Source organism: Castanea sativa, chromosome 3 (assembly GCF_040712315.1).
Source record: "Castanea sativa cultivar Marrone di Chiusa Pesio chromosome 3, ASM4071231v1".
Lineage (NCBI taxonomy): Eukaryota > Viridiplantae > Streptophyta > Magnoliopsida > Fagales > Fagaceae > Castanea > Castanea sativa.
Window position 1 is genome coordinate 9,948,983 of NC_134015.1, and position 20,811 is coordinate 9,969,793.

Consider the following 20,811-nt stretch of genomic DNA (forward strand, 5'->3'; position numbering starts at 1 on the left):
CTTTAGTAGGTCCAACCAACACAATTTGTGCTCATTAGTAGGGTCCATTTGGTTGGGGTGAAAAAGTGAGGCAATAGAAAATGGAGAAGGGGAGGAAAAGTAGAGGATAAAAGAGATTTAATTTTCCCTCATGGAGTTTGGTTGGGGTGATGGAAAAATAGAAGAATAGAAAAATTTTTTGTTTGATTGAGAAGAAAAATAAGAGAATAAAAAATGTAGATTGTATAAATTTATTTCTATACCTCTACTACGAAGAAAAAAGTATGCAATATTATATCAGGGGGAAAAAACCGAATGTAATATAGGGTGAAAAAAAAAAAAACATTGAATAGGGAGAAAGGACAGATGGGTAATTTTTCATCAAACAAACTTACCCCCTCCCTCCCATTTTCTCTCCAAATTGGAGAGAACTATTTCACCAAAATGGTGGGCTCGAAGAGAAAACTCTTAGGCCCCACCATTTTCACTCTCCCTTTTCCTCTTCAACCAAATACACTTTTCTCTTCTCCTGAACTTTTCTCTTCTCCCGTACTAAACGAGGCCCTTAATTTAGTGTTTTTCACTTTTCAAAATGACACCATTTTAATGGATTTGATGTTGTGGATTTGGGGGGTGGATGTGGATCTAAATTCTAAAATGAGCTGGTTCTAGAATCATGGCACTAACTCCACTTTGCTATTACTAATGCCTCTCTAATTTCCAGACAATAGGCCACCAGTTCCTCTTCTTGTATCCTCCACGGCTCTACCTAAAGAAGCCTGCCCTCAGTTTCTTCAACCAAAAAAAGGCGACCATCCCATATCATCGATTCTCAAACTCCCAGTTACAAGGATAGTCGCACAGTCAGGGAAAATTAGAGCACCACCATCTAGTCTGCTCTCTACATTATTCCTTTACTTCACTCCTCATGCTTCCTTTTGCCAACACCTCATATGAGTTTACATAAGTACTTTGAAAACAAGCTCTGTTTCAAATGTCCAAGTTGATTACACAACTCATAAATTTAGCTGCCACCACAAGTTCACAACCATGAACTCCTCCAACCCCTTCAGGAGACTATGCCTGCTGTGTGTTTAATCACTTCCAAATCAATGTCGGATTGAGGTTCAAGCATTACATTCCGTGGCTTGCCCATTTAGCAACAACAACGAAACCCCATACGTGAACACAGGAAAAGGCTCAAGTGGGCATAGGCCGGGTGTGTAATTGTGCCATCTGACATGTACTACCAGTAACTTGAACCTTGTACGAAAATTTAGCCATAAAGGAGGACATGAACTGATGAAAGTTAATAAAAAACACAAAAAAAAAAAAAGTTTAACATCTCACACACTCCATTCCAACCTATTTGAATCCTAACTTGACATCAATCCCGCCCACGTTATAAATAACTATTCCAATACCAGACCTCTATGCTTTGAACTTGGTCTCTTAACCAAGTTACAGATTATTGTAAGGGGAAAGTGACGTGAATGTTTAGGTTATACTTATCCTGGGGTTTGTAAATATCTGTTGGTGAGTAAATGTTATCGATGACCATTAAGAAATGCAGCCTTCACCAATTTTTGAACGATCTTTTGCAACAACTGCCTGATCAAGATTATTAGTGTATTGAACAGAACCAAAAAAATCAGAAAATTTTTATGATAATTACAAAACTTCCACACTGAATTTAAAATCTTGAATTCTGCTCATAAAACTACTCCGGTTTGCAGAGGCCTTAGTTAACCAAATTAATTATCCACAATCCCAGCCTCAATGGATGAGGTTTTAACAACGCTAAAAATTTAGTAGAAATGTGTATTCATGCGAAACAGAACAAGGTTAACATAACCTGCATTCCTACAAGAAAAAACTTGTTGAAACTGAAAATTTAAAATTGTAGGAGTCCACCAAGGTTTGATACTTCGTATCTGAGAATTTGATTATCTGGATGACTCGTTTTGCTCACCGACACCTTCCCTCCTTCCGCTGCAACTGTGGAAGTGTGGCAGCTTGACCCGACCACAGCTCCTGTGACAGAAAATAGTAAAGTCTTAGATATACAACAAAGCAAACATAATATACTCTTTAATTTGTCAATCTAAGGTGGAGTTCGGATAGCGTCTGCATTGCGTGTTTGCGCATTTGTGTTGTTTTTTTTAGGTACTGTGCACTATTTATGGGACCTGCAAGTACTTTATTCAGCAAAAACAACTTTAAAACTGGGTCCCACGATATATTCACACATTAAAAAATTATTTTACTATAGTGTTTTCAGTTTTCAGTTTTCAGCAATAAGCAGTATCCAAACAAACCCTAAGTATATATTAAATTTTTATGTGGCCATCACAAGTGTAAACCCCTCAAGCCCTGCCTATTTATTCTAAAATGCAGCAATGAACCACCCTAATCAATTAATCAAATGCTTTGTCACCTCACTAACTGCTGATAAAGAACTTAATCTGGGTGAAAAAAATAATTTATCTGCTCAAGACTACTCATGTTCGAAGACAGTGAACCAAATGATGCTAAAAAATGGAACAGAGAAACCAAGAATGTTTCTTAGTTACAGAAAAACAGGACTTTATGCACAGAATTTTGTCATATGAAGATTCATTTATATGTCTGAATTCTGAAAAGGCAAGCCAATTATACAAAGGTGATGCAAACATTTGGCTAATTTCATAATGAATTCAAAAGTAAATATGTTTTGTGTGTGTGTGTGTGTGTGTGTGAGAGAGAGAGAGAGAGAGTGGTATATATGAACCCGTAAAAAACATGAAACATATGCTGATATCAGTATCGGCAAAATGAACTTAACAGAAGAACAGTAATGAAAAAATACTTACATGCACCGTATAATCACAGATGAAGGTTTTAAAGCCTTTGGCCCATTTCTTATATCTCTCTTATGGGGAGAAACCTGCATGGTGGACATTCTTTTAAAATCAATTTCATACAAAAAAAGGCATTGTTTACCCAGAACCTACACACACACTCACTCATCCCCCTCCCCCCCCCCCCTCCTCCCCCAAAAAAAAAAAAAAAAAAAAAAAAACAATTTTACCCTAGGCTAGCACAAAGTCAAAAAACCTACCAACCTTTATGACTGAAGCAGATGAAGAATAAAATGACATGTCCAACAGGCAAGCTAGAATCAGATGATCATTAAAAGAGAAAAACATATCAAGAGAGAGATCATTGCTTCCAAGAAAACTGTGATAATCCCTAATGTGTGTGTGTGTGTGTGTAGATAGAAATGATAACGCCACATCATAATTATAAACTACATATGTTCCTAATTATAATTGTACATGCCATACCACTTTCTTACTACTAAACGTACAATCTTTTTGATAATTACCAGTACCTCATCGATGTCAAGTAAGATATGTTCATGGATGTGCACAATATATTTGAAACTGATAGAAAGAATCGTAGCTCCTGCATACCTATTTTATCAAGACTAAAGGGCTGAAGATAACGTTTGAATTACATTCTATTTGTACCCTCTGCCACAGTGGCGGCTCTAGGAATTTTATCCAAAGGGTTCATTAAGAAATATAAGTTAAAATAGAATTTAATTAAAATAAAACTTGACTATATCGAGTTACCAACAAAGAAAACACGCAAATACATAAAATTTTACAATTTCTTTCTACGAGTTTTCATATTTTGAATCATTACAAACCCTATGTATTTCCTAAAAATTAAATTATATAAAGTTATATCATGTTTGTACTATACATGCACACATTTGCACACATCACAATTCACACAAAAAAAATTATTAAAAAAAAATTCATAATCAATATTAAACACACTCACACATATAATAAAAATTTATAATAAAATAGACACTCACAACTCACAAATATTCACTCTTTATTCCTAGAGTTGAAAATACCAAGATAGTCAGATAATTAACTGAGATTCATGAGAGAGGGATCTATATGATCTATGCTATTGTTTGGTTTTAGGATGGGCTCATATGTGTGTGTTTTAGTTTTGGACTAGGTTGGCCTGTGTTATTGTTTAGTTTTGGGTTGGACTCATCTGTGATTAGGGTGTGCAAAATATAAGTCAGGGTGTTCAAAAATATTTTTTAAAGTAAAGTAAGCTAATAAAAAAATATTTTTTATATATAATATTTTTATTTTCAAGTTAGGGGGTTCAAATGAACCCCTTGAACAACACTTAACGCCACCCCTGCTCTGCCAATAACAGTAGATTGGTGAGAAGAGTGTTGCTCAAAGCATTATCAGTCAGTTTGATGTCTAAGCCAAAAGTTCTGTATTGGTTCTACCAATATGTTGGACACCTTGCATCATTGTAGAAAATAAATCATTCACATAATGGGAAAGAAAAAAAAAAGGGGGGGGGGGGGGGGGAGTGACTGAGAGTCAATTACAATGCTCAACCACAAGACAGAAAATCAAAACTCCCCAACACAAATATTGCACCAATGAAATCAGATGTCACCCAAAAATAGTGCCACGAGCTTTTATTTAGCAAACATTAAAAAGTCTAATAACAGGAACTTAAGTCTTTAAAAACCAATGCTTGCCTAAAAATTCGCCATGGGGGGAGTAATAGAAGAATATAAGACACAGCAGATAACAGCTAGTTTAACGGCTATATTTCAACTCAAGTTAGTAGTACAAAACGGCATCGCTTTCCTTAAATATAAACAGTGACGTTTTGTTCTACTGAAGGATCCTTTTATGTTGACACTGGAAAGTCGTTTTAAGCTGTTTGCCTTCTATTCAGAACTGTTCAGAAGTTTCAGTCTTCAGTGTTAATGTCCAAGAGATCTTATGGCTCCACAAATAATTTCTGTTATCAGATATTTCTCTCTATTGTTAATGCACATTAATCACGTGTGTATATAGTGTAACTAATCCCAATCTTTACAGGATTATTGTTAGTTTGTTAGATTAGAGGCTAAGCTATTTTGGGCTCTATATATAAAGAGCTAGTCACAATGTATTATTTTAGTTAGTGTTGCAGATATACAAACACACAGTTTTTCTCTCAATTCTCTCTGCTCTCTCTATTCCGCCATTGTTATTTTATTTTGTTTTCTTCAGGGAGGGGGGAACTTAAAAGTTTTCGAACACCAATACATGCCCAAACAGTCAGTGGGTATGATTATCTATTGTGAGCCAACATTTTTGAACATACTGAAGTCATATAACAGCACTATATAATACAATTGTTGCTGTTAGGACACAAAGAAGTGTGAACTGTGAAGTCATACAACAGCACTACATAACAATATTGTGGCTCTTAAAACACAAAGAAGTGGATGGGACAGCCAACAGGAAAATGAAACTCCTGACCAAGTTACGGGAAAGAAACTATACCCTTGTTCACAAAAGCTTCTCACAACTACACCCAGCAATAACATTTCTTAGACTAATAATTCAGAACACAGAAAGTAATCCCACACTCCAAATTTTTTATTTTTTAAATTTAAAAAAACCTCAAGATATTTGTAATAAGCGATATCAGCACAATACTAGCAAGACCCAGAACCCTTAAACTTCAATTCTAAAATCCAAAATCCCAAACACAACCATACTCAACAATAACATAAATTCAATCCAAGAAACCCAGATTGAAATGAAAAAGAAAAAGGAAAAAAAGTGAGAAGTGAGATCAGGGACGGAGCTAGGATTTCGAGTGAGGGGGGCGAGATACACTCAAACCCAAATGCTTAAAAAATTTGTTATAGCCCAAACCTTCATATCATAGCTCTAGATTAACCCAAAGACAACCATGTTTTTTTTTTTTTTTTTTTTAAATTTTATCCAAGCTACTTATAAAAGAATATATACATACATATGTGTGTGTGTTTATCCGGAGCTTCTTTGGGAACTTCATCAACCACTTAAGCTGTAATTATCCCATGCTAATGTTTTAAGATAAATTTTATAAATCATTTAGAACGCAGATAGAAACTCACAAAAAGAATAAAAATTTAATGAAATTTTGAATAAAGAAAGTGTATTTTTTTTTTTTTTTGTGAAAGCAGGGAAGTATTGAACAAAAATGGAGCATGAAAATTCAAAACCATGCTTTATATATTTTATATTTTTCTTTTTTTCACTTGGCCAAGGGGGGGCCATTGCCCCCCTTGGTCCAAGCATAGCTACGTCCCTGAGTGAGATGGTACCTTCCTCTTGGGGACAGCCAGAAGCTCCAAAGAAAAACTCGGGAACTCAAATCCAAATCCGAATCCTATGTTGTTGTTGCTATCTGGGTTTTGATCGGACTCGGGCAAAACGGACGGTGGAAATGTCAGCTCACGGTGGATTGGTTGGGAGCATCCAACGTCGGAGGGAGGGCCATGAAGTGACTCAACCTCCGACCAAACAACGCGGTGAAACCCATGTTCCCCCAGGTGGTGCTGGGGCTCCTCAGCATCGTCGCCATTTGCTGTAGTGTAAGCCGAAGAATGAAGCTTTTGAAGAAGACTATCAGTGTCAGATAGGCTGGACTTTGGTTCCGTTTTGGGCTTTTAGTCTTGGGACGAAAGCACAAAAATCATTGAGGACCCTGCCCTTTAAACCCTTCGAACTCCGGCTAAACTAAGACAATTTATTTTGAAAATATAACCATTTATTTATGTTCTTAACATATCTATTAAATTTTATTTAAACCAAATATTAATTACTATTTGGTCCATAAATGTTTTTATACATAATTTATTATTACTATAAAAACTTAAAATTTAAACATATAATTAATGACTTAGTTATGTATTTTTTTATCTTTTTGAAATTTTGTTAGCATGGAATATATAATAAAAAAATGCAATTTAATAGTGAATTTGTCAAAATTCACGTCTAATAAAAAAAATATAAGAAAAGTTTGAAAAGTTTTGAGAAAAACTTTGTACTTCTTTTATTTAAAATTTCCTTTCATCCAATTTACAGAATTTCCATTAAATGTGCAAAAAATGAAATTGCTAGGTAGGTTGAGAACTTTTGACTTTTGAGTGAGTTAACCAATTTGATTCGAGGTAGTTGACAATAGGATAAAAAAGACAATGATTTATTTATATATTTAATAATTTGATAGTTTAAGATGGAGGATTTGAATTATCGGATGTTTTTATTGTAAACACTAAAATGTAGCATTTGAGTTACAAAAGTCTTTCACCAAAATATATTGCTTCAATGAGACTGTAAATTTTCTGTATATTGAGATCGTAATCACCCGTGTTTTAAATATTGATAGAGATGGATGAGTACAAAGGATGCATGTGGAAGCTCCCTTTTATCAAATTGAGGGGGTGTTTGGATTTCATGTTTCCATAACTCATAACTCTGTTTCCATCACCCATAACTCAAAAATGGTGGCACCCATGACTGAGAGGCTTGTTTGGATTTTCTTTCCAGTTATTGTTTCCATCACTTACTTTTCTAATTTTTGAGTGATGATTTATGGAAACTGAAAACACATTTTAGGTATTTTCAGTTTTCAAAACTCTGTTTCCAATGACATTTTCGTAATTAAACACACATGTATGGGACCCATTGCCAGTGCCTTGTCAAGTCTGGCTCTCCTTTTTACGATTTCCACCAACAACTTTTTCCTTCCCACCAAAAACCCACCCCCATAGAAACTCTTCTCCATTCCCAAATCCAAGCATACCTCTTCACACTTCATCCCTTTTGCCCAGCCACCACCAAGAAAAAAACTAACCACCACTGCCATCCAACAAACCCATCTCGTCACTAGCCAGCAACCACCACTACAACCACAATAGCCACCACCACACCACCTACCAACAACCACCATTACCAAACCCACCACCAACAACAACCACAAGAAGCACCACCACAAGAACCACCAAGAGGAAAAAAACACAAAAACATCACCACCAACAACCACCAAGAGGAAAAAAAAACCGCCAAAAATCACCACCAACAACCACAATCACAGAAATAGCCACCACAAGAACCACCAAGAGAAAAACAAAAAAAAACAAAAAAACAAAACAAAGAAACCCACCACGCCAACTCGCCGACAACCACACCACTACACCCAATAGAAAACCCCAGTCGCCGATTAGCACCATCTAATTACGCCGCTAGACCCATGCCCATGCCTCTACCCGACCCACGCCAGCCTACGCCCACACCGCTACTCGACCTAGTCTAGCCCACATCCATGCCAAAAAAAAAAAAAAACCCATTGTGAGAAATGTTTGGAATTTGAGAGTGAGAAAACAAAAAATGGAAGTGAAAATAGATAAGGTATAAGAGAAGGACCATGGAAGGCAGAGGAAGATGAAATGTTGTTAAACGATGTGAAGAAGAGACAGGCTTGGAAGCCAACAACGGCGGCGGATAATACATCCCAAGGTTCTGCGCCGACTCAATCTTTCCTTCACTGAACTACCAGGCTGAGCCGCCGGTACAAACCTTTTCGGTCACCGACACTCACAGCGTGATCTGCTTGTGAGTTTGTGAGCTCCGGTGCCTGGTGGAGGAGAAGGCTGAGCTTGTGAGCTTAGTGGTAGAGAGTGTAAGGTGAAGAGAGAGAGTAACATGGGTGAAGGGGAAATGAGAAAAGAGAAAAAGATGGGGATGAAAAACTTTCATGGGTAACAAAGCAGCTTTGCTCTGACTATGTGACAGGTATAGGGCCTGCAAATAGTTGAAAAATATTGAGTGATGGTGCCAAACAGGTGGAGTGTAGGGAGTTGGGGTATTTTAAGTGATGAATGATGAGTGACGGAAATTGAGTGAGGAGTGATGAGTGATGAATGATGAAAAAAAAAAATCCAAACAGGGCATCTCCCCTTGGGGCAAAACTCACTTATTCACACGCATACAAGAGAAAGAGAATGTGTACCATTATTGTGATACATTGGTTTGCAGTGCACATATCATGAAGAACAAGCATAAAGAGTAGAAGGAGGCTATGTTTAAGGAAAGCCGTGGTTTTAGAGTCAAGAGCTGTGTCTTGTGATGACTGATAAGCAATATATATCAATACAAAAGAGAATAATGAAAACAAGAGCTTGTAGCTTTTTTGCGATATTTTTCCTTAGAATCTCTGCTTTTTGTAAGCTGCCATGCATGGCAAGGTACTCTTGGTGGCATCTCTATGTTTCTTGTACCATTAATAAGTGAAGTTTGACTTTTACGAGGATAGTTTTTGACTTAAAGACCTTTAAATTGCTGCCTTTACAAATATTTTTGGTAATGTAAGTTGTGTTTGGAATTTGAGAAAGAGTTAGTTTATTTTACTTTTTAGCTCATTTTCACTCCTAAAGTGGGTCTCATCTGGGTCTCATAGCTCCAAAATTCAGCTTTTAGCTTCTTCTTGTTTTTTACATACTTTTAGCAAAACGTTTTTAATTTCAGCAAAATAAGCAGTTCCAAACGAACCCATAATGTTGCTTACAATTACATTGTCCATCTAAACACAAAAATTATCGCTTGGAAAATTCAAATGGTCGTTATAGTTACTTTACCAATCAGACTCATTTGGCAACACCATTCACCTTTAAAACCACAAAGCACTGCATTAACAAATAGCAAAAGCATTTGCAAAATGTTTGGGAATTAATAACAAAACATAATAGTGGAATAGAGATGAAAATTATTATTTTTCTTTAGTATATTTAAAAATTTATAGAAAAACTAAAAAGAAAATGAATATATAATTTTATATATGATTATATCTTTAATATTTTCCCTCGCAAATAGAGATAATCAATATTTCACTTTTATTTAATTGAGGCTTATAAACCATTATACAAAAGATAATGGAAAAGAGCAAAGGAATACAAATTCTAATTCCTCCATTTTCAAACACTATTTTAGTTGTACATATTAGTTTGGGTATTAGATATTCAAACATTTAAAGTTTGAATATCTTTAAGTTAAAAATTCAAATAGTATTCATTTTGTTACAAAATTGTGTCTTAGTGTCTGTTTGGAAACAGCTTATTTAGCTGAAACTGAAAACTTTTTGTTGAAAGTACTGTAGATAAAGTTAAAAGGTAGCTAAAATAGTATAATGAGGCCCATGAATAGTATAGTGAGGCTTATAAATAGTACCAAAAAGTGCAATGGGACCCATAAATAATAGCAAAAATAAGCTCAATGGTAAAACAAGCTAGTTTTTTAAACAATCCTATAAGTGCACAATTGCACCTGGACCCAGAAACAGCTACGGGCTCAGGCCCAATAAGCCTTAAACAATAAAATTTGTAGAGTGTGGGCTTGGAATCTAGGTTAGAGGTAATAAGAACTTGATAACAGACTAAAAGTTACAAACACATGTAAATAACAAATGATAATTGCAAATAGACCTCCTCGGACGTAAGCCGAGAACTACTTCAGTATTATTTCTCTTTCTCTCTTAAAGGTTACAACTCTTAATTTCTTTCTTTGTTACCCACCGCTCCTTTTTCTCTAGCGTTCATCCCCTTTAAATACTTCTTTTTCTGATACTTTATCCACGTGTTGCTCTAACCCCCTCCCCTAGATATTTCTTTTCTTAGTGCCTTAGAATAGTGGCCAGAAGTTTCCGTTCTACTGTTCAGGGGTCACTTCCCCATTAATGCGGCCAGGGAGGTAGGTGCAGAGTCTTTAATGTGGAGGTGGCAGCCTTTTCTTTTGGTATTTTCCTAACACCGGTGTACCTCGAAGGTTCAGGGTTTCCCCCTTTTAACTATTAGTCCTTTCAGAGTTGTGCCTTGACCTTCATAATGAAGCTCTGAGTTCTCTTGGATCTGTCCGAGGAGAAGCTCGCCCTCGGCTGTATCCTCGGATCCTCGACGTATGAGCCAATTCGTAGACTTAACAAATTCTTAATTCTGGAGCAGGTCGGCCCTCCATGCTACAGTCCAAAGGCCCATATGCCCACTTGGGTCCTTTTACCCCCCACAAATCCCAAACGCACACTTAGAAACTCTATTTTAGTTCACATATGAGTTTGGATATCAAACATTTACCTTTAAGGCAAAAATGCAATCTTACTCTTATTATTAAGAAATCGTGTCTTAAAAATACAATTTCAATTCTACATATTAGTTTGGATATCAAAAATTCAAAATTTTATGATTTGGATATTTCTAACGCAAAAAAACAATAGTATTCATTTTATACCAAAATGGTGTAATACTATTCAGGTCACATATGATTTGAATATCAGACATCCACACTTAAGGTAAAAATATAATTTTATTCATGTTATATAGAAATCGTGTCTTAAAAACACAATTTTAAATCTACATATCAATATGGATATATCTAAAAATTCATATAATTCATGTTATACAAAAATCGTGTCTTAAAAATATTATTTCAATTCTACTTATTAGTTTGGATACATCCAAACCTAAGATTTAGGTTTCTCTAAGGAAAAAATTCAATAGTATTCATATTATATCAAAATCATATCTTAAAAATACTACTATATTTTAATTCTAAATATCAGTTTGGATATCAGATATCCAAACCTTTAAAGTTTGGATATTTTTAAGGTAAAAATTCAAATAGTATTTATTTTATACATAAATCATGTTTTAGAAACACTAGTTCAATTCACATATGATATGAGTTTGTATACAAACATCCACTTTTAAGGCAAAAATACAATCTTATTAATGCTATGTAGAAATTGTGTCTTAAAAACACAATTTTAGTTCCACATTGACATATATATACATATCAGTTTTTCTCATAGCTCAACTGATTCGCGATCCGGATATTCTTATAGAGACGTTCGGTTCAAATCCCTCTTCTTTTAGCATCAAATTATCGACAACCAAAAAAAAAAAAAAGGCTCGCAAAGAATGGTGACTCCCAACATTGTGTTCCATTTCATTTCTCTTGAACTCAAATTCCTTCCATCCAAGCCGATTGTTAATAAACTAATCTGTGGCCCCCTTATAACTTGAAGCCGGGTCTAATTAAATTGCTTTTATAAAGATGCTTGCAACATGTAACCAAAGGCTTCAGCATGAGGTTTCAACTTTCAAGTTTTCCTCTCCCAAAAAATTAGTACTTCAATACCGAAATCACTTTCAATGGTTTAATGAAAACCATAATAACTTCATCTTTTGCTTTAATTATCAGACATCTTTGGTAACAACTACTTTATTTCTATTCGTCACATGAAAAGAAGTTAAGGCAAAGACAGAATATATAGGGGTTTTTGTTCCAACTAAAATAAAAGACTAAAAATCTTATTAGAAACAGTTTATTTAGTTAAAATTGAATTTTTTTTTTAAAATTTTTTTATTGAAACTCATGAATAATACTAAAAGTGCAATGGAACACATGAATAGTACCACAAAAAAAAAGACTAAAAACTCAAATAAGCTGAACTTTTCATTTCATCCCAAACAAACTCTTAAGAAAATTCTATTGACTTTTTAAAAACTCCAATCCCCAATTAAATAGAAATCATTCTTTTATGTCAACACAATTCAAAGATAAATATTTTTTTTTTTAAAAGTTAAACACAAAGACATACTTTTTATGCGAATTGCATATCTCAAGTTCATGTAATTGCGCAGGACTTCATATTGAGTAGAGACTATTGATCGAAAGAATGACCCAAACCGAAAGAAAAAACAACTTTAGCCATTTTTGTTTTGCTAAGAGAACCTTAGCCATGACTTAAAGTTAGACCCCCAATTTTACTTTATTTTGATTTCCAGACCCCAAAATAAACTTTAGTAGTTAACATTAAACAATGAACAACTATACGTGAGTGTGACTATCAACACCAGACACCAGCATGACCAATATCATATAATAATTGTTCCAAATATATCACATATCATAAGAAAAATGTCAACTACAATTAGAAGATGTCAAAGAGAATGGAACAAGCCCAAATTCACAAAGCTTACACAACTAAATTCTACATAAACACACACAATGTGAGAGAGACAAAAAACCTTAGCTCACTACAATAAAGAACAACCCCAACAACAAAGACATTAGGCAATGACCCAAACCAACCTCTGAAACCAAAGAGATGGCACTAGAAAAACTTCCACCCGTGGTGTTTGTGCCCAAAACAGTCACCATCCAATCATCCTCAGCACCAAACCCAGCTACGGTGTACTTTGAACTGTTTATGTACTTGGCATTTGCAGTTCGTGTATAGTTAGTAAGCACAAGAGTTGGAACCAATTTGGGCACACAAACTGGCAAGATGATCCCATCTACTGTGGTGTTGACATCAATTTTGCACTTCTTGAAGTGCTTGGGAAGGTCAGGAAGTTGAGTAGTGGAGCTTGGCTTAATGGTGGCACCATTGGTGGGGCTGGTGCAAGGCTTATCCTCCAACTCATCAGCAATTTCATCGGCAAGGCAATCTGCTTTGTCGTTTTTAATGAGGGCTGGACGGTTTAATGAGTTCCGGTAACTGTTAATGCCCTGAAGAAGATTGTCTTCGTCCTCTGTGCACATAAAAAAATGATATAGGAATTAGGAAGAACTCAAAGTAAGAAGCCATGGATTACAAGTAATGCCACATATAAAAAAATAGTCTAAAGGTACTATTTTTTGTGATTCTATTTTAAGAAATAGTTATTACACAAACTTGTTTTTAATTGTAATCATGACTTCAATCATTAGTCTAGCCAAACTTCTATTATTAGTCTTCAGTCTACATATCCAATTGCGAGTAATACACCACAGTAGATTCCCACTACATTTTACAATTCTTCAACCGCAATTCTACAAAGGGAGAAAAAGGCCAAGTTCCATGTTCATGTAGAGCAAGAGAAGGCAAGGCATGATGGTAAAAAAGCTTTATGCTAGGAAATAATTTCCTTAATAATTAAATTCATCATAATAAAATATTAAATCTAAAAAGGAATTAGTAAATATTCACTAATTTAACAGTATAGGTATAAATGTACATGTTCCTCAAAAAAAAAAAAAGTATAAATGTACATCACTTTGCTTTGCTCCAAAAAATCGTGGCGAGTCTCGTGACTCTTGTCATCTCCAAAGAATCAATATTTTAGATTCATAGGATTTATAAATTCTTGAGAATAATTTTTAGTGTACACACCTATAATAACTTTTTCTCTCAAGTTACAACAAAGTGGGAGGGAATGGGGATACCAACCCATGGGAAGAACCAAGCATATCATTGAATAATACAAGCACTTACACTAGTAGTTTATCACATAATAGATATGCACGCAACAAAGAAAGGGAAAGGAAAAGGCTTCAATCTCAATTACCATAAAAAGTAAAAAGATTTTTGCAAGTTTACATATCCAAGTATTACTGCATTAGCCCTAACATATAAAGTATTATTATATGAAAAAAATAAAATAAAACAAAATACTTCAATTCAAAACACCACAAGTAAATGAGAGAGTGCGTGTACCATCACAGAAAACTGGGTGAGAAAGCAAAACAATGGCATGGAAAAGTACAAACAGGAACAGGCTAAGATTGATCAGAGAAGCCATGGATTCAATGTCAAAGAGAGAGTCTGTGAACTTTGCAAATGAAAGATTAGAATGCACTAGACAAAAAAGAGAGAAACAAGAAGAGAGAGAATTGACGGATTTGTAGTTTAGGCTTAATAGTAGTAGCAGTTTTCAAAGCGATTTCCAGGTGCCGCTTGTGAGTTCGGTTAGAAAATAGATAACTGTTGCCGAATGGTCATGTATAAATTGCACGTGGAAGACATGCAAAGTAGCAATAGAGCTCTGGTTTTTGTGTCGTGTGGGCTAACATTTCGGCAAAATATTGTCCTATAAAAAGACCGTTGTGTAACACAGTTTCTTAATTAAATTCTAACACGTGTAATTGTCTACTAGTCTCATCACATGTGTGATGAGACTTTTCTTTTTTAGTGGTCTTATTTTATAGGAAAAAACTGTATTTAATTATTTTATATACATATATGATTTTTATCTTTTTTAGTGGTCTTATTTTGTAGGAAAAAACTATATTTAATTATTTTATATACATATATGATTTTTATTTTAAAAATCTAATTTATAAGTGAATAAATCAATTTAAAAATTAATAGGAGAGTGGTCCTATTTTTTAGGCAATATTTTAGTGGGAGTTGGAGTTACATTTTTACCGGATTGTCCTTTAGTTTTGTCTCTACTTAAACATAAAACTGTAGGGGCATCTTTGAATTAAAAAATGAGTTTTTACCGGATTGTCCTTTAGTTTTGTCTCTATTTAAACATAAGACTGTAGGGGCAATCCGGTAAAAACTCATTTTTTTAGTTCAAAAATGTCCTTACAGTCTTATGTTTAAGTATAGATAAAACTAAAGGACAATCCGGTAAAAATGCAACTCCAACTCCCACTAAAATATTGCCTAAAAAATAGGATCACTCTCCTATTAAATTTTAAATTGATTTATTCACTTATAAATTAGATTTTTAAAATAAAAATCATATATATATATATAAAATAATTAAATATAGTTTTTTTCTACAAAATAGGACCACTAAAAAAGAAAAGTCTCATCACACGCGCGAAGCGCGTGTGATGAGACTAGTATTGAATTAATTTAACTAATTTTCTGCCTTAATCCTATCTGTTCTTTATGTTAGGTGTTTTGAGAGATTAAGATATAGTGCAATAGCCTGTTGCACCATGCAATACTTTATCAACGATTTAAATTAAAAGTTAAAAAGTTAACTTTTGATATCAACCCTTGAATCAATGAAGTAAAAAAAATAAAAAATAAAAGTTGAAATTTAAAAAAAAGTTAATAATTTTATAAAAAAATAAAAATGATGTTAGAAGAATTGAATAGTGCAATCGCCCGAGTCCCAATCCTGTTTTGAGAGGACCAATTTGTGCAGAGCTTGACATAGAAGCCTAGTCAGTAAATAGTCCAACCAAGATCAGGCCCATGAATTTTCTACTCTACCTCATTCTCATCCCAAATGATGCCTAAAGCCCACTTAAAGTTGGAAGGCCCAAGAGAGGATTTTGATGCTTTCTAAGCCCAAAGGAAGAAGAATCATGCGAGCTTGGAGTACATGCATTTTCATGACCTTAATATTTCAAGAAGCATATGCCTATACTGCAAATTCCTTATTCGACTCCCATATTTACACTATAAGTTTCATGCAAAAATAGCATTAAATGCTCAGAAGCATAATCCCTTAAATCCAGCAGCTTCATTAGGCTAAAAACCTTCAAGGAGAGTCAAGTAAGCACTAAGCAACCTTTCTACTAATTCGATTACCCAAAATCAATACCAAGCCAAACCAATTGCATTTTCTCATGACACAACCCAAAAGACCCATCAAATTAAGAGCAGTGAGATTTTAGACACCCTTAAAGACCACTATAAAAGCTAAGTGCATGGGAACATGAAAAAGGCAAGGGAAGAGGAAAAAACTTAACAGAAGATGAGAAAAAGGTTCATAAAACCTTAACTCTCTTCATTATATTATCCCACAAAAACATAACGTTCTTGTGTCAAATACAGCAAAGGCCAAAATGAGTTTCTTAGATCCTTGATCGTTTGTGAAGAATCCTCTACCACATCACTCTAATTTTCCTCTATTTTCAAATTTTAAGACTCATTGTATTTGCTTAAGTTACTGCTCGTGTAGTCTTTGTTGTTGTAGTCTTTTAAGACTCATTGTATTTGCTTGCTCGTTGTTGTAGTCTTTTAACTATTTTATTTTCAAGTTACTGCTATTGTGTGGAATTCTTGCGACACGCACTGCCGCTAGCCTTCACCAGAATACATGTTTATGAAAGTAGTGTACTCAAACCCTGTCTCGAATCTGGGGCTAATAGCAAGGTCCAAGAGCATTAGTTCGAGCTCTTATAAAAAATTTAGCATTTAACGCGTCAAAAAAATACTATATCTATTTTAACACATTATTTTATAATACACTCTGCATCACATCTTCTATTTTAAAATTATAATATATTAAAATAATTTAAATATTAAAAAATTAACAAAACAAATATATTTTATCACGTGGCCCCATTTGAAAAAAAAAAAAAAAAAAGAGGTAGAGAGAGAGGAAGAGGACTTGCCTTGGGATTTGACGTGGGAGAGAGAAAGTGGGGAAAAAAAAAACACCAAATTACCAAAATATGTTTAGCACATAAAACATTTTCGGCCTATTCTAAAAACATGGCATTGTACCCTTTATCAATGCTAAGAGCATCAATATTGGTTGATGTTATTGTGAGGGGTAAAAATGCTTAAATAAACGTTTGGGCTCTGGGCCTGGTTAGTTGGTACAAGTCTGTCCAATCAGGGTCTCTAAGCCCACAGGTCAGTCCGCACAATAATTGTTCGAGGAGTTGTCCGAGGAGTATCTCCTCGGACAGGCCCAGTAAAGGCCATGAGGCTTGCTAAACGGTTTAGAGACAGAATTCTGAAAGATCTGTTGGGTAAAGGTGTGGTCCAAGCACCCATTAGAGGAAGGAACGAGTGAAAAATATCTGAGGAAAAAGCTGTTACCACCGCATTAAAGGCCCTGCATCTACCTCCCTGGCCGCATTGATGGAGAAATGACCTCTGAACAGTAGCATTCAGCCTTCCAACTATTTAAAGACTTTAAGAAAGTGGTGGATGGGACAAGTATCTGGGAAAAAGATCTGTGTTATACGTGGACGGATCAGGGAAGAAGAAAAAGGATATAAGAAGATGAAAGAGGAGAGAAAAGGGGGGCTCTTCTTTTTTGGAAGCTAAGAAATTGTAATCTTTTGCTTAGAGAAAGAAAGACTATACAATTTGTCATCGGCTTACGTCCGATGAAGGTTTTTTGTTACGTTCATCTATTACTTGCATAGATCACGGTATTATAGCCTGTTAATCAACTTTCCAACATCCCAAACCTAGGTTTCAAACTCATACTCTACAAATTTTATTGTATAAGGCTCTTTGGGCCTAAGCCCATCACTTGTTTTTGGGTTCGGGTACAAATTATGCACCTACAGTTATCCTATTCTATTTTACCATCTCAAAAAACTACTTTATTATGTATATCATACCATTTTACAACATACCCAACATCCTAACTTTTATTTTCCTATTCTACTCTTTAAAATAATATATCTACCCAATAAAATAATATATCCCAAAACCATATCTAATTTTTAACTCTCTTCCTCTGTCTCTCTTCCACTGAAACCATCACCACCTCCACCGTCCAAAAAGGCTACAAAACTCAAACAAACCACCCCTGCTTCACTACCCATCACCCACCACCACCAAAACAAAACCCACAAATGACCAACAAAATCCCAACAAAATCAGACCCATAAATAAACAACTCGCACCATAAATGAACAAAACCCATAAACCGATCTCTGCGTCGATCTTCACACCCAACGCCCAACGCCAATCTCCACATCCCATGATCTCCATGCCCAACGGCAATCTCCACATCCCACGCCTAACGCTGATCTCCATGCCCAACGACGATCTCCACATCCCACGCCCAACGCTGATATCTACGCCCAAAACCGATCACCATACCCAATGCCGATCTCCACACAACACCCAAACACTGATCTCTACGCCAAACCCCAAACGCCGATCTCCAAGCTATCACACTGATCTGCAACAAGAAAGAGAAGAGAAATAATGAATGGGCGGTGGCTTGCCATGGCCGGTGACAGTGGGTCAGGCCATGGTGTGGTGGCTATGGGATTGAGTCTGAAGAGAGGAGAGCAGAATGAGAGAGAGAAGGAAGATAGAGAAAAGAAAAGAAATAATGAGAGAGAGAGAGAGGAGAGAGAAAGTTGGATGGAGTTTTTTATAAAAAGTATGAGAGAGACAATTAAAAAATAATTTATAGAAATACGATTGTGCTACAGTAGCATCTTATTAATAAGATGCTAGCACAATTGTAAAAAATTTCACAATTCCGAACGTTTACAAGTTATAATGCTGGATGATTTATTGGCTCTAATGCTAAATAATCTTTACATTTCCCATTTGGCATTTCCACCGGTGATGCTCTAAGAGCTTGTTTGGTTGTGTTGTTTAAACAATACAACCCATATTTTCATAATACGTTTTCACTCACATGTAATTCCACAACATTTAAACAATATTACCAGAACAACATTATCAAACCGACCTTAAATTTTTTAGCATTTAGAAGATTTGATGTGGAAGTTTTTTGGTGTACCATTGGCAATTGACACATCTATTGCTAGTGCTCTAATGTCTAATCCAATACAACATCATGAATGCTAGTGTTCTAATCCAACTACAACATGTGGCAAGGTAAAGAAAAAGAACCCCAACACTAGGGAAGGGAATATAGTTGCTAATGTTAGTTGTTGCTAACTATGTAAAGGATTGTGTTGATACAAGATTTGCCTTCGTTTCTTTCTCCAAAAACAAAAGATTTGCCTTCGTATTTTTCCGCCTTATTTAGCTAATGATGTACTCTGATTATAAATCAATAAAGCTTTCTAATTTTTAAAAGAAAAACTATTTTTGAGAAAGATAATATTCTTATTAATTTATCTAAATATTTGAATTTAATTAAAAATTTTAAGATATATACAACCCTTAAACAATTTTTATATTTAAATTTTGTCTTTACAAGAAATTATTTATTAATGATTGAAAAAAGTGAAATATGAAAAATGGAATATTTAACTTAACGATAAGCTAGAAAGCAGCTAGGTAATTTTTTTTTTTCGTGAACTCTAATTAACTGACGAGAAAATGAAGAAGTGGAAAAGTCTATATCATGCATATTTAATTGTAAAAATTAAAAGATAGGGCTCTTTATGACTAAGTTTTTTTATTTAAAGTTATACATTATGAAAATATTATTTTCATTTTATTGAATAGAAGGAAATATTCTTCTTAACATTTTTTTTTGTCGTTGCTTTAACAATTGAATTTTAGAATATTAAAAAAGTATTAGTTCATCACAGAAAAAGTATATATGAGGGTCCCATAAATAGGGGAGGACTAAGATTAACTTCCTTTCATTTGTTGATAATAGTTTTTTTTTTTTATGTCACGCCCTAAGGGAAGAATGTTAACATATTCTTAATCTATTGAGTTTGTGGGAAGGCTTTTAAAACCGAAATTCAATATTGACAAAGATTCTAATTACTTTCACTTCAAACTACATTAGGAATTTAAAATATAAGATAAAACTTAGGTACAGTAATTAAATGTTGTTCTTTAAGTCTCTCTTTTAAGATTTAGTCATGTGACAGCACTTAACTAAAAATACACTTCCATTCCATGAGAAAAAAGCCACATGACTAAATCTTAAAGAAGAGAATCTAAAGAACAGCAACTACATACTGTTTTGTACTAGAGTATATGTCAATATGTGCTTACTGATACTGTCTTTGGTGACAAGGAGAAGGAACAAAACTTTCTCAAAGATAAAGGGCGAGTATGGAGCAAATTCAGGGCTGCAACCAAGTTGACACTTTTATCTCATGCAATATGGGAAGTGTTAATTAAAGGGTTCTCCCTAGGCAATCCGTACACATGTCATGAGCTACTTCAAGCTTCCAGATAGTTAATTTATGAAAGGAGTTAAATTCCATGATGATATATTTCTGGTGATGAGGGCAATGGAAAATGGAGCAAATAAGTTACCTTTGGATGAACTTTGAAGAAGATTTGCACAGCAAAGAAAGCATGGCTATATGGGGTTTTGAGACTTAAAAACTGTTGTAATTTGATACGAGTGGTAAAACAATGTTGGTGACTAGTGCATAATACGCATTCTTGTTAAGCGTAGTCATTTCTTATATGCTTTGCAAGATGCCTTACATGGGTCGGGTTTGGTTGGTGGTAGGTTGTGTTAACCTATTTTTATGTCTTGTAAAA

At 34.7% G+C, this 20,811-nt stretch overlaps 2 protein-coding genes across 2 annotated transcripts; both read right to left on the minus strand.

Annotated features, from left to right (window-relative positions):
* Positions 1-1,647: 1,647 nt before the first annotated feature.
* On the minus strand, positions 1,648-6,505 carry LOC142628476 (uncharacterized; the record flags this gene model as incomplete). The annotated part of the gene is made up of 3 exons (XM_075802565.1): positions 1,648-2,013; positions 2,832-2,905; positions 6,161-6,505. Coding segments are annotated over 3 exons (507 nt in total), but the record flags the coding sequence as incomplete, so codon positions are not given.
* Positions 6,506-12,784: 6,279 nt separating this feature from the next.
* On the minus strand, positions 12,785-14,455 carry LOC142627460 (putative GPI-anchored protein At3g06035). The gene is made up of 2 exons (XM_075801325.1): positions 14,371-14,455; positions 12,785-13,426 (listed from the first exon to the last, which is right to left on the minus strand). Exons 1-2 carry the CDS (start codon positions 14,453-14,455, stop codon positions 12,921-12,923), a joined length of 591 nt encoding a protein of 196 aa, XP_075657440.1. The 3' UTR covers positions 12,785-12,920.
* Positions 14,456-20,811: the final 6,356 nt, after the last annotated feature.